General features: G+C 41.3%; 1 protein-coding gene across 10 annotated transcripts in view; it reads left to right on the top strand.

Moving 5' to 3' along the window:
- kcnab2a (potassium voltage-gated channel, shaker-related subfamily, beta member 2 a) overlaps positions 1-12771 on the top strand; it is a 75986-nt gene extending 63215 nt beyond the window's left edge. For 9 of the 10 annotated variants that reach the window (XM_027001953.2, XM_027001952.2, XM_035520216.1 and 6 more), the window contains 10 exons: positions 1595-1639; positions 2387-2431; positions 2718-2761; positions 3061-3147; positions 4393-4478; positions 5076-5196; positions 5389-5483; positions 6555-6675; positions 8431-8519; positions 8972-12771. In XM_027001953.2, coding sequence (XP_026857754.1) covers positions 1595-1639; positions 2387-2431; positions 2718-2761; positions 3061-3147; positions 4393-4478; positions 5076-5196; positions 5389-5483; positions 6555-6675; positions 8431-8519; positions 8972-9061 — 823 coding nt within the window. In that variant the 3' untranslated portion in view covers positions 9062-12771. The other variant, XM_027001950.2, reaches the window with a different exon arrangement.
- The last annotated feature ends 921 nt before the right edge of the window (positions 12772-13692 follow it).

The raw sequence follows: 13692 nt of genomic DNA, 5'->3' as shown, positions 1-13692 counted from the left end.
ACATGGGTTCGATGAGTGTACATGTTTCCAAAATCTATCTTGCATGGGAACGTCTGTCCAGGGCAATGGAGAAGTTGCTGACTGGGGTGTAGGAGGGGTGGGCCACAGAAAGGGGCCATTGGGGTGGTGGGAGGAGCCATAGCAACTGAGCCACAACTTGTTTCAGCAACGTCAACATCGGTGTACCTTGACTGAAAGAGAGACTAGATTAATAGGCATATCCAAGTACAAAGTTGTGTAAACTAAGGAACTATTATATTCAAACATGAAGGTGGCAGATCTAACTATGGCAGCACAGCTAAAAAGGACAAATCCAAAATGAGATACAGGCATGAGGGCTCCCTGGAACATCAGCACACTGAGTGAACAAACTTGAGTGACAAAAGAGAGGTGAAGTGACTGCATCATAACATCCCAGTTTACCATAACTCGGGCCCCCAGATCTACACCTTTACCTAAAATGAGAAGTAGTTAATAAAATGCCTGACTGTACAGATAGGTTTTCAGCCTAGCCTTAAATATTGAGACAGTGTCCGAGTCTCGAACATTTACAGGAGGGTTATTCCGTAGTGTGGGAGATTTATAAGAAAAGGCTCTGCCCCTTGCAGTAGATTTTCTTATTCTTGGTGCTGGTGGTTAAGGTACTTGAATTGTAATCGGAAGGTTGCTGGTTCAAGTCCCACTACTGCCAAGTTGCCACTGTTGGGCCCCTGAGCAAGGCCCATAACCCTCAATTGCTCAAGTTGTACTCAGTCATAATTGTAAGTCGCTTTGGATAAAACTGTCAGCTAAATGCCATAAATGTAGTAAAGAGCCTACACTTTTTGTGGTGGGTCGTAATGCACTAGGAGTTCTCTAAAGTACTGTGGGGCAAGACCATTTAGTGCAAGTCATTAGAAGTATTTTATAATCAATAATTTTACTGGGAGCCAGTGTAAAGTAGCTAAGATAGGAGTGATGTGATCAAATTTTCTAGTTCTAGTAAGAACTCTGGCTGCTGCAATTTGAACTAGCTGGAGCTTGTTTAGTTGTTTATTGATACAGCCAGATAGTGAGGCATTAGTCCAGTCTTGAAGTGATAAACACGTGGACTAGCTTTTCTGTGTCATTTGAGGACAGTTTGTTCCTAATCTTTGCAAGGTTCCTGAGTTGGAGAAAGGCAGCCCTAGAAATATTATTTAGATGGGCTTCGAATGAGAGACTGGAATCCATAATTATTCCAAGATCTTTAATTGTTAGGGAAGATGAGAATGAGAGACTGTCGAGGTTCAATGAGTAATTAGCGAGTGAGATTGGGGCAACATCATAATTTATTGGAAAAGTAGTTACTTCAAATGAATTTTATTTACAATATTTGTTATGCATATGTTTTAGTGAGTGCACATGTACCATACCAAACACACCTTCATGTCATTTTATTGTTCTTAAGACCGCTGACAGAGTTGTGATGCTTATCGCTTACAATGAAGAATTTTGAGGGTTCCATGCATGATTGATCTATTTTTTCTTGAGTTTCTTTGCAAGGAGATTACAGTGAATCAAATGTCAGTGTAATGATAGATGACCGCAATAACTACCTGTCTCTCTGTACCAGGGCCGAGGTGGTGTTGGGCAACATCATAAAGAAGAAAGGATGGAGGTACGCTTCTAAGTGGATGAGTGCAACTTTTAATTTCTGCTCAGTCATTCCCTTATTTTTGCTGGATCGCCTGGTCTGGTGTAAAGGCTGTTGATGAGAAGAAACATGCATACAGCATGTCAGCAGAGAGATGAAATATTAAATCTTGCAGCGGTGTTTTTACCATGCCGCCTTGTTGTTTAAATAAAATCAGATGATTGTCTGCAGGCCCTCTTTCTTACCAGCTCAACTCTTAGTATGTTTTTGTACTGGAGTTCCTGTCTGTTAAAGGTGTTTCCTCTTCCTCAGTAACAATCCTATTTTAGAAATTTTAGCCAAGGAGAAAATCTCACTTTCACCAATAAAGCACAAGGTAGCTGAGGTGTCCCTAGGAAATTTTTATGAGCTATGTGTTTTGTGACTGTGTGCTCAACTGGCAATACTGCTCCTGAGTCATCTTGCCAGTCAGTTTCAGGCCGGTCAACAGGCACCTTCAGAGAGCAGGAACATGTCGTGTGTGTGTGTGTGTGTGTGTGTGTGTGTGTGTGTGTGTGTGTGTGTGAGAATTGTTGATGTTGAATGCACATGCATGTGTCTGTGTGTATAGGTAATCTATACATTAGCACTTGCCTGGTAGGTATATTCCAATTATTTAATGCATATGTTCAACTTGCATTTTTGTGTACTGTGTTGTACAACCATAATGAAAAGTTGTGACCCACTTTGATATAATGCACTTTTTTTTTTCTTTTTTCTTTTTTTTTGCAGACGTTCCAGTTTAGTGATCACTACAAAAATCTTTTGGGGTGGAAAGTATGTTGACATTTATCATTTGTTTATTTTATATAGTCTGAAAGATTTTGCCCTGCAAAATGTGCTTGCTAGAATCAACCCATATAGAATGTTGAACAAGCCCCACAGTTAGGCTGTGGCCTTTTTGAAATGTTTGTTTGTTTAGTTATTTCAAGTTTCAGAATTTTGCAAAATGGATCATTCTAAGTTTTTAAAAAGTTACATGACAGAATAACACTCTTGTGGATTAAATGTTTGTGTTGTGCATGTGCATAAAGTAAAATAACCTATTGCATTTGTTCTCCAGGGCCGAGACTGAAAGAGGACTGTCCAGGAAGCATATTATTGAAGGTATGCCTAGATCAGGCCTCTGCCACTGGTGAACAGCTATTAGAGTTGACGAGGTGCATGAAGCAAAAACCATTTTAATTAGGGTGCTTTTTTTTAATTAGAGGTTGAGGCCTCTTTGGCCCCAGCACTGGGTAAACTCATTACAACCCTGCATAACAGAGAATTACTGCCAACAGTGCAAGCCTCTTTTCGTGCACAGCTGAAGCTAATGAAGGCAATGTGGTTGTATGTCATGTGACTTGACAGGTATAACTGTGATTGAGCATGTATTAATTGAGGGCTACTCCACTCGCTTGCAGGTTTAAAAGCCTCATTGGAGAGACTGCAGTTGGAGTACGTGGACGTGGTGTTCGCAAACAGACCAGACCCCAATACCCCCATGGAAGGTGAGTGTTTGGGTGAATCTGTTTTGACTGGCAGAGAGAGTGTGAGCAATGACCCATGCTCTCTGAAAAGTGATTGGTGGGGGAATTATGATAAATCCCAGCAACACCCTGCTACTCAGACCCCAAGGAGACCCCCTTCTCATGTGTGTGGGGGACCATTGGCTGCACTCCATTAGTATTAAAACAGAAATGTCTCATTTCTCTTCATTTCTGTCATTGTGAGTATGAAATACAAATAGAATTACGAAAAGAGTGTTCTATATTTTTGCTGTTATCTTTCTTATATTGATCTAACTTTCAGAGTCAGTATGAGAACTGGCATTTTTAATTTGTTTCTTCAAAAGGCCATTTTTGCCTAAGGGTTTAATATTCATGTTGAGCAAGTCTCATTTCCCTGAATGCCAAGCCACATTTTCACACCATTGGGTGTGAGTAGTCTTTTTCAGAAGGAGGTATACGGATTGTCTTTATTTGGTTTTCTTCTGCTGCCTTTTCTAAAGTTCATACAATTTGTGCGTTAGTACAGAGTTCAAGCCTGGAGTGCTTATGACCGTCTGCTGTTTGCCGTCGTCCATGCATGCTCTGTCACACATGTGACACTCTCAGTGGGTTTATTGGTACATCTACTGTACATTTTTTGCCAAAGCACTGGAAATTGGAGCAATTTCAGATGTGTATATAGTTTAATGTTATCAACAGGTATTACAGTAATAATAGTTTTATTAATTATAATAATGCAGCGATAGTGATAATGAGGCATCAGTAACAATATTAATGGCAGCTGACAAGCCAGTAATGCTTTAATTGGGTATTAGGGTGTCTCAGGCAGAAAAATTGAAATGCAAAATACATAGCAACGTCACCACCTATCTTTCTGACTCTTTCTCTTGCCGGTCTCTCTCTCTCCTCAGCTTTTTTCCAACTTAACAGAAGAATGCTCTTAGTCAAACATGGCTATCAGACCAACAGCTGTAAACTGACTTGCTGGAGCTCAGGCCAATAAGAGTTATTTATTTGAGTTGACAAGTTTTCTGTGGTTGTTTGTCCCCTCTTCCCCATCTGTGCAATTGTTTCCCTTGAGTCTCCGTTCAGGAGGAGGTTATTTGCATTGAGTATTGATAAAATGTGCAGTCTCTCAGGGAGGTCAAGTGTCTAGCATTCACTTTCAATTTTTTCCTTCTGCAAATGTATTTTGATGGTAGTGTTTTTATATGCTGTGCTATGTAAATCTGCTCTGATTGGCAGAGACGGTGCGAGCAATGACCCATGTGATCAATCAAGGAATGGCTATGTACTGGGGGACGTCACGCTGGAGCCCCATGGAGATAATGGTGAGTCACTTCATCATACTCTTTTACTCATGCATTCAGCTCATTAACTACACCACTCCCACTCTAGACACACATGTTCATATAATCCCCGCTCCAACTCTTTTGACTCACATGTTCATCCCGTTACCATGCCTTATCTTTGACTTGCATGTCTTCCCCCATTGGCACCCTCCAGCTCTTTGACTCGCCCATTCTCCCCACGCACCCACTCACAAATTCGGCTTATCACCATGCTCCTACTCTTTGACTCATTTATTCTCCCCATCACCACGCTCACATTCTTTCCATCGCCACACACTCTGGCTTTTCCAAGTAACTACTGCTTCATTGAAATCTCCATATCCTTCCTCACTTTGAAATAAATCTGTTAAAGGATAGCTCCCATTTACTGGCTCCAGGTAGTGAAATGTCATATTGAAGGCACAAGTCACCCACAAGACTCTGTGTCAGACAGGACAATGTGTAATGTCTACCATAGCATTACTTACTGACAACCAGACATTAGTTGTCTTGAATCACTGAAGTCATAGTTGCTATAGCCTTGGAAGGAACAGTCACAAAAATGCGTTTAACACTAATCTTCATATCATCTTCTAGGAAGCGTACTCTGTAGCGCGGCAGTTTAACCAGATCCCCCCCATCTGTGAGCAGGCTGAGTATCACATGTTCCAGAGAGAGAAGGTGGAAGTGCAGCTGCCTGAGCTCTTCCACAAGATCGGTTAGTACTGTTGCCCTCTTCAGATCTGGAGGTCTAATAACAAAGTTTGCGATGGTTTAACAGTGGTTTAACAAAGTTTGCGATGATTTTTCTTAGAGACTCTGTGTGTGTGTGTGTGTGTGTGTGTGTGTGTGTGTGTGTGTGTGTGTGTGTGTGTGTGTGTGTGTGTGTGTGTGTGTGTGTGTGTGTTAGGCGTAGGGGCAATGACATGGTCCCCCCTCGCATGTGGGATCATCTCAGGGAAATACGACAGTGGGGTGCCTCCATACTCCCGTGCATCTCTCAAGGTACTTCGTTTCCCATCAGTCTCTGTTTCTCTGTGTTTTTGGCCTTCCAGATCATTTGTGGCATTGTATATGGTTCCTCATGTCTTTTGGTGTTCTAATGGATGTGTTCGTGTCTTCCAGGTTCTAGCTTTGGGTGTTTCTGCTGTAGATTTGTTTGTCTGTGAAAGTTCCTTGTTGTGGCATGAACCTTCAGACCAGATCTTCGACATTTTGTTTTGTCATGTGACAGTTTCTCTGTGGTAACTCTGAGGAGGATACTTAATGCTAGTTATCTGCCATACAGTCTCACTCACTCACACTCACACAAACAAAACCTTTCTGCGGTGCAGTATTATGCGACTGGATGTTGAAGTGGCATGCAGTGTTGTACTGCCGTTGGTCTTGGCTGGATCAGTCATCCCTTCATCTACCCATTCCCTCACTGTAGCATCAGGGTCATTCATACTTCATTCTTTTACGTCTCTGTAAATCACGTATGAAGTGACACTTGAGAGATGACCTGCGCTGGTGATCTGGACAGTGATGGGTCTCTTTGTATTTCAGATCTATGAGTGCTTGGATCATCAGCGCAGACCAAACCCTTACCACTGATAATCTTAACCAGTAACATACTGCCCGGGGGAACTTTATCATGCCTCGGCACACACAAACATTGTGTTGATCTGTCAATTTTAATCAGTACACCAAATTAATACTAAATAAATTTTTTTTATTTTTTTTTTCAATTTGATTCATTTTCATCTGAATTTACAGTTTAATAAAGTGAGAGACTGAGCACATACATTTCAATTCAACGGCCATCTAAAACAACCCATGTTTGTGTGTAAAGTCTATTTAACCTTTAAAGTTGTTCAGGCAACAACGGGGGGAAAAAACGCTATGGTTTGTTGTCTGCCTGTGTCAACTTTGGGGAAGACAGAGTCACATGTTTAAAAACAGGCCCTCGCAGGTGCTGCTTGGTGTATACTTGTGCATGGGTGTGTGTGCGCGTGCGTGCAGGCGTGTGTGTGGTTGAGCAACACCATGCACTGGGTCCCCTGTTTTTGAGCAGGTGTGCTGTGTTGTTGACAGGGCTACCAGTGGTTGAAGGACAAGATCTTGAGTGAGGAGGGCCGGCGACAGCAGGCGAAGCTGAAAGAGCTGCAGGCAATCGCAGAGCGGCTGGGCTGCACACTGCCACAGCTAGCCATCGGTACGCGCAACCGCCCCACCCCAAGCCAAAAAAGACACACTGCCGCTCTCTCTCTTTCTGTCTGTCTGTCCGTCCGTCCTGTACCTCGCTCACCCTCTGCCCATCCCCCAACCACCCCACCCATCCAACATGTGCGTGTGTACACACACACAGCTTCACCATAAAGATTAACGTGAGTAGGGTTCGGTATCCTTGTCTGTGTGAATGTTGGGTGTTAGGAGTGAAGGTGGTCTGTGACGGTCTGGAGAGTGTGAAGGCTCAGAGGAGTTTTCACTTTCACAGCACTGCACGTGCACGTACATGTGTTTGTGTACATAACTCGCAGTCTGAGTCAGGAGACCCACATTTCAAAAGTTTCTTAGCTCTTTACACTCCCGTCCACCTCCATACTGAAAGCTCCAAGCAGTTGTAGTCCTCCACTAGTCCCAATAGTTCACCAGCTCTACATTTTCCATGCTGACGGTGCACTGAGGCACTCTGCAGCTCTGCACCCCTGCAGACGGTTTTCACCCACCTCACCCCCGTCCCCGCCAACCCAAATCCACAGACGCAGCACTGTTGATCACATTTTTCACCCACTTCCTTCCAGTCCCAAGAAATCCCTCTTTCCCCAGCATTAGCCCACTTGGTTACTTTATGACTCAGCTAACAGATTACCCCCCACCTCCCACACACCCCAACAGTGAGCTACCATTTGAAGAAATAAAGCCCAAGGTGGATTTACTGCTATAAGTGGCATGCAGCAAGCAAGTGATGATATGGGGCATGATGAGAGGAGCAGGAATTGAGTTTGCTGATGTTGGATCTAAATGGAGGGTTTGGTTGGGAGACATTGCTCTTACCATAATTAGAAAGCTACAGATGGAGAGAGATTTCCTTTTCTGCTGACTCTGAAAGCTCTTTACTATACTCGGTGTAAAAGTATCAAATAACTTTGAAATTATCACTTACAATTAAGAAAATTTTGAAATTGTTTATAATATTACTGAAATTTTTAAAAAATATATTGTTTGGAAGTATTTTGCCTCAGTATTTAAACATGGATTAAACATGAATCACACATGCACATGACACAGTAGTGCCTTCACATAGTGTGGCAGAGACACAGATGGCCTCAGCGTGCGCACACATACATGCACACCCTTGCTCTGAAGGAGTTGGAGCCCCACTGAGTTTACCCTTCAGTGTGTGTGTGGCTGAGGTGTTGCATGCGCCGTCTCATTGGAGCTGCAGCATTCAGCACATGGCTTCTCTCACCTCCTCTCCAAACCTTTCCTGTGGGGTTATTGCATCCACAGCTTCTTTCTCTCACCTCCTTAGGGAGTGAAAAAAAAAATTAAGATATTTTTGTCTTTTTTCCATTTGCCCCGGTGTTGGGATCCATGGTAACAGTGTGGCCTGGCAGCTGTTTTTTTTTTTTCTTTCTTTCTTTTCTCCTTCCTTTCCTTTCTGTGTGTTTATGTCTGTGTGTAGGTGGAAAAGGTAGCTACGGTCTTTTTTAATTTTGGAATCAACTTAAATTTTTTGTTGTGCATATAAATGTTTGCACTCAGTATGGATCGGTAGGTGTATGATTTGTTTTTTATCTTTATGGATGTGTGTGTGGGTGTGTGGATGTGTGTATGGATGCATACGTGTATGCGTATTGGGGGGGGGTGTATTTTGTGTGTGTGTGTGTGTCTGTGTCTGTCTGTCTGTCTGTCTGTCTGTCTGTCCTGATGTTGCTGGGTGTGATCGTGTGTTGGTCCTCTGCAGCATGGTGCCTGAGGAATGAAGGCGTCAGCTCTGTGCTGTTAGGGGCCTCCAACACAGATCAGCTCATGGAGAATATAGGCGCAATACAGGTAATGTCAAGGCCTTAGTCACATTTGTGTGGAGTAGGTGTGGGGTTGCATATGTTTCTGTATATTAAATTCCTCAATCAGTTTCTAATGGTTTATGTTTAATTTTGTCCACTGCTTGCCAGTGCATTTCTTAATTATGACACACTCCCCCTAGTGGCTATTATAAACCATATTGAGATGTAGCATGGCTGCCCAGTACTGTTCTTGCTGATGTTCCACCCAGAGTTCTGCCTAGCACATCTAAGCCCATTGATTAGATATTCATGGCACGTAGCACTTGAATATTAGCCAGGTCTGTCAGCACTCACCTCAGCTGGACGAGCTTCAGTAAAAGGTTTCGGCAGCCCTTTTATCTAGAAAACTGTATTCCATGGTAAACGTTGAAGTATACACTCCATTTACCAAACCAACAGCTGGAAAGGCTAACTCTAACCATGCTGCTTCTTTTTCAGGTCCTTCCAAAGTTATCCTCCTCCATTGTGCATGAGGTGGACAGCATACTGGGGAACAAGCCTTACAGTAAAAAGGACTACCGCTCCTAGTGCGTGGGGCGGCTGAGGGCTCGCCCTGCACCGATCTTTGCCTGTTCCTCCGTTTGCTTGAGCTTTTACTGAATGAGTAAGCAGCGCATGAAACTGGCAGGCACCCCAGCCCTGGAGGGGAAAGCCTTTTAGAAACATACAGGGCGAGACAAACACAAAAGCAACCCCCCCCCCCCCAAAAAAAAAAAAAAAAGAGGAAACAAAAATATCTAGACAGTAAGTCGTAATTATAATTACAGAGAAAAGGGGAACCTGCTGGGTTTATGCATTCTGATTTAACTGTTATACATTAAACTCTGCCGGAAAAAAAGGAAATTAATATGGAATAAAACTAAAGATAACATGGAAAAAAGAGAACAAAATAACACATGCTTGCTTGGCTGTTGGAAATACTTGGTTTTCCTCTTTGCAACTTTTTAATATTGAATGCATATAGAAACAAAATGGAGCTTCAGTTACTCTTGGTAATCATCATTTGTTGCACATCTTCCATAGCCACTCGTAAGGTCTGTTAGTTCATTTGCGAACACCAGTCACGTTATCAAAACTTTCTCCTCTGAAATCCTTCATTGTCTCACCTGCACAAGGATTGCACGTGCCCTTTTGCAGATTGGCCAGTCAGTACTTTAGAACATCTGAAGGAGTGGCTGGGGGAGCGGAGGAGTTGCTGATGCCTAACGTGAGGACAGAGAGGGAAAAAATACCATCTGTTGTCTAATATTTTTTGTTTGTTTGTTTGTTTTGTTTTGCTCTTCATTGCTCGATTCAGGGCACTTTTTTTAGTGTCTGGTCCCTACTAACTGGCCTGCAGCAAAGTTCAGCCTCCAGAGATCAGCAGGGCTTTGCCAAGGTAGCCATGTTAAGATCGGGTGTTACTGTGGACAGTGGCTGCTTTTAGATCTGTTTTAATCAACAGTAGGAGGCTCGAGGTCTGTTCAGTGAGTTCTGGCCCACTCCTAGCACACACATCACCCTGTGCTTATGCCTTTGGTGAGCCCTCACTGAGAAATGCATTGGGTGGAGTCCCTCATGTTAAGTTACTTAATTATTATTTGAGCCTCCTTATGGCACTATTCAGTCACTTTGCATTTGGCAATCTGATGAAATTCCCTCGACATTTCAACAAAAAAAAAAAAAAAAAAAAAAAAAAAAAAAAACTATAAGTATGAGATCTGTTGTATATGTACAGAGAATCATAGCAGCACTGCAATTTGTATCTCCTGTGCCGTGTAAGAGCACAGACGTGTATTGCCAGATGTTCTGGGCCCATAAACACAAGACTGTTTCATGTCATTAGTTTACCTGCCCTATAGGAGCATAGACTGGTTCGTGTCAGCAGCTCAGGGACTGCAGCTGCATGTGTGCATGCGTGATTGAGTGGCCCTTTGTGTGTGAGTGAGATGCAGAGCATGCATTGTTTTTGCAAAGACAGGCAGAACACGCCATCTAAATGTCTCACCTGGACACTCAACATTACTATAAAAAGAACAGTGACATTACATGTGGCTAAAGCCAAAGATTTAATCCCACTTTCGTCTGCATCGTCTCGCTGCGTCTCTGCACTCCGGAGGTGAAAAGACCCCTGAACAGCATGTACTTTCTGGCTTTTATGTATTCTATGCCATCTCGCCTTTCACTTGTATATCCTGTCTGCTGAAGCTCTCTAGCAAAATAAACACACATATACATAGCCATGTTATATGTTGTGTATAGGGAGGAGTCATTAGAATTGTGTTATATGGATGTCAGGCTCATTATCTAGCAGTGAGCTCAGATTGAGGGGAAGATGACTGTGACCCATGCATTCCTATTCTCTCAAACTTTCCTGAAGTGAGTACAAGGGAAGTGCATGATGTCCATTCTTACAATGCATGTTCCACACTTAAAGAGGAGGAATTGGCTCATCATTTTAGGATTTTTATTGGTATTATGTCAGTAATGAATTTACACCGACGTTCCTACTCATATGGGATTTGCACAGACATTGTTGTATTTACGTTCATAGATGTTGCTGGATATTTTTATGAATTGGGTTAAGCTTGAACAGTTCAGGTTCACGTCTTGCTGGAGAAAAGCTACTTTCACCAAAAAAGAGAAACCTGTGTCATATCAGGGGTGTGTTCCATTCTGTTTAAACCACTCTGTTTCTCAGCATTCATATAGGGGCAAGTACAGGTTACATTTTGCAAACGCCCAGTGTAGATCTTTGTAAAGTTCCATTCTTGGATGTCAATATGTCAATAAATAAGGAAATGCTTGGAAATGTAATGCTTGTCATCTCTTCAAGATCTGAGTAGTGAGGGGGCTGTTACAGCACATTTGGAGCAATTTTTATTACAATATATGCTACCAATTCAGTAATTCATATTTTCTGAACAATTTGCACTTTTATCAGATATCAGTGTTATATTAATCAGATATTCTGATCCCTTTTATCAGAAAATGCATGTGGTGTTTATTACCAAAAACATGTTGCATACCTTTTGAGTGGTTCATAATTAATCACGCATGCTAAACTAATTCTATTTAATGGCAAATATTAATCACAGAATTAAATGAAATCAACATCCAATTCAGTGACTAAAAATTAATTGTAGTCTAACACTTATACTAATTGCTTTCTTTTACTAATGGTTTGGTGAAGTGCCATCATTAAAGGAGGTACTTGCAGTGGTGTGCTCCATACATAGGTTCAGTATGCTGCTATATTTGAGTTAAAGCTAAATCAAGTTACAGGCAGAAAATGCTGAAACACTGAGAGCAGATATTCCTGTGCTGGCTTTGAACTGAATCCTACTGTAATTTGTGGAGACCCTCTGTTGCCCTGTGTCCTTTATATTACTGTTTTTATCATAGCCTGTGTCACCCTGTTTCTTTGCAAGAGATCCTCTCAGGAAAAAGGCCATTACTGTTTGTTGTCTGCAGTGAAAAATTAGTCCCATTGCAAGATGTTGTAGTGTGTTAGCTACCACATTCGGTCATGAGTTAATTATGCATTTGAAAATATCAGTGTGATCTGGCTGTGAGGTGAACACATGGAGCTTGCTGTTGATTCATTCACTAGGCAAGTATAGTGTTGGTGGTATTCCTATCTAAAATGAGACCAGTATTTAACTATAGCAGTAATTAAATGTTTCTTTTTTTCAGTTATTATACCAGGAACGATGAGAGCATGTCTTATTTCTCTTGCCAGTGTCACTTCTGGTATGTTAATATGCATCACAGCCACAGTGTAACAGAAGGTGGGATTAAGTGCTGATTCCCTAAATATATCAAATCTGACCTCTAGATATGGGAGTGGGTGCTTATTTCACAGTATCATCTTTTATTTCCCAAAAGTTTATATTTCAGTATTTACAAAGGTTACGGGTGAACAAAATTATTTTTTTCCAATCTTTGTTACCTTGAATTGATATTGATGGTGGTGGTGATGAGGACAATGAGCAGTCATTTGCACTGAAGAACTGTAAAAGCTTGTTTCCACCCTGTGTGGAGAGATGCTGTATGTTGAGACAGATATTTGTTTATAGTTTGACCTTTGTACATATATACATATAAATGGTTGTGGTCACTTTGGCTTTTTTTTTTCCTTTCATTGACAGGCATTGCTAACTGCATTGTGCTTGAATCTGAATTTAGATATGTACAGCTTCAGTATGTATGAAATGGAGATTACAAAAATGATGACAATGAAAATCTGCCATCTTGTCTTGGTTTGATTTTTTTTTTTTTTTTTTTTTTTATGATTATTGTAACTGTGGGAAAACAATACTGAAATATACAAAGTAAAAGATCCATACTGTGGGGAAAATGGTCAACTCAGAATTCAAATCAAAGTGGGGGAAGCTTCAATAGTTGTGGTGAAAATTCTTAAATTAAGACAATTTCAAAATTCACACCAAGAGGACTTTTCTATAAGAATAGAACTTGAAAATTTCCTTGTCCACCACACATGAAAATGTCAAAAAGCTATACAAACTTGGCAGGGTAGGGCATGAAACTTGGCAATAAAGTTAAACTGAAGCCTAAATATTATGCAAGGGCACACTATTGTATAACCTTGCCAATCAGTAATCATGAATTCAAAAGACCAAATAAATAACTAAATGCCTGGATCTAAATAAATTGCGAGGCAAAATAGCTCCGGATAAATTGTCTAGTATACACAATAGCTTCATGGCATTCACACAAGAATGCCCCTAAAGTAATACAGTATTCTGATTTCTGCTTTTTAAAATGTGGAAAGTGTATAAAACATGAGCATGGTTAAGAATTACAATCTCACAATATGGAGGATAAGATGAAACAAACAAATGTAAATGCCATGATAAGAGAATAACATAATGGTGATTGTATAAATCACTGAAGACACGTTTGCATTCTAGATTGCACCCAATTTAAAAAGTCAAGGATCTCCTACATTAAACAATGTGTGACCTAGAATCATTTGTTGTCTTTCATTTCTAACTGAATGGTCTTTTTATTTGAAGGCAGTATTTCATGGTAACACCCAAACCCCTTCTTTCTTAACAAGCTGATGATTCTCCCGAATATAGAGCCACCATCAATAAAGGAGCTTATGGGTGCATCAGTGAGAAGGATGAAGCTGGCATGAACTCTCACCAATGTAA

This window comes from Electrophorus electricus, chromosome 20 (assembly GCF_013358815.1).
Source record: "Electrophorus electricus isolate fEleEle1 chromosome 20, fEleEle1.pri, whole genome shotgun sequence".
Classification (NCBI taxonomy): Eukaryota; Metazoa; Chordata; class Actinopteri; order Gymnotiformes; family Gymnotidae; genus Electrophorus; species Electrophorus electricus.
Note: the sequence above shows the minus strand (reverse complement) of the source record. Positions and strands in the feature narration are given on the sequence as shown.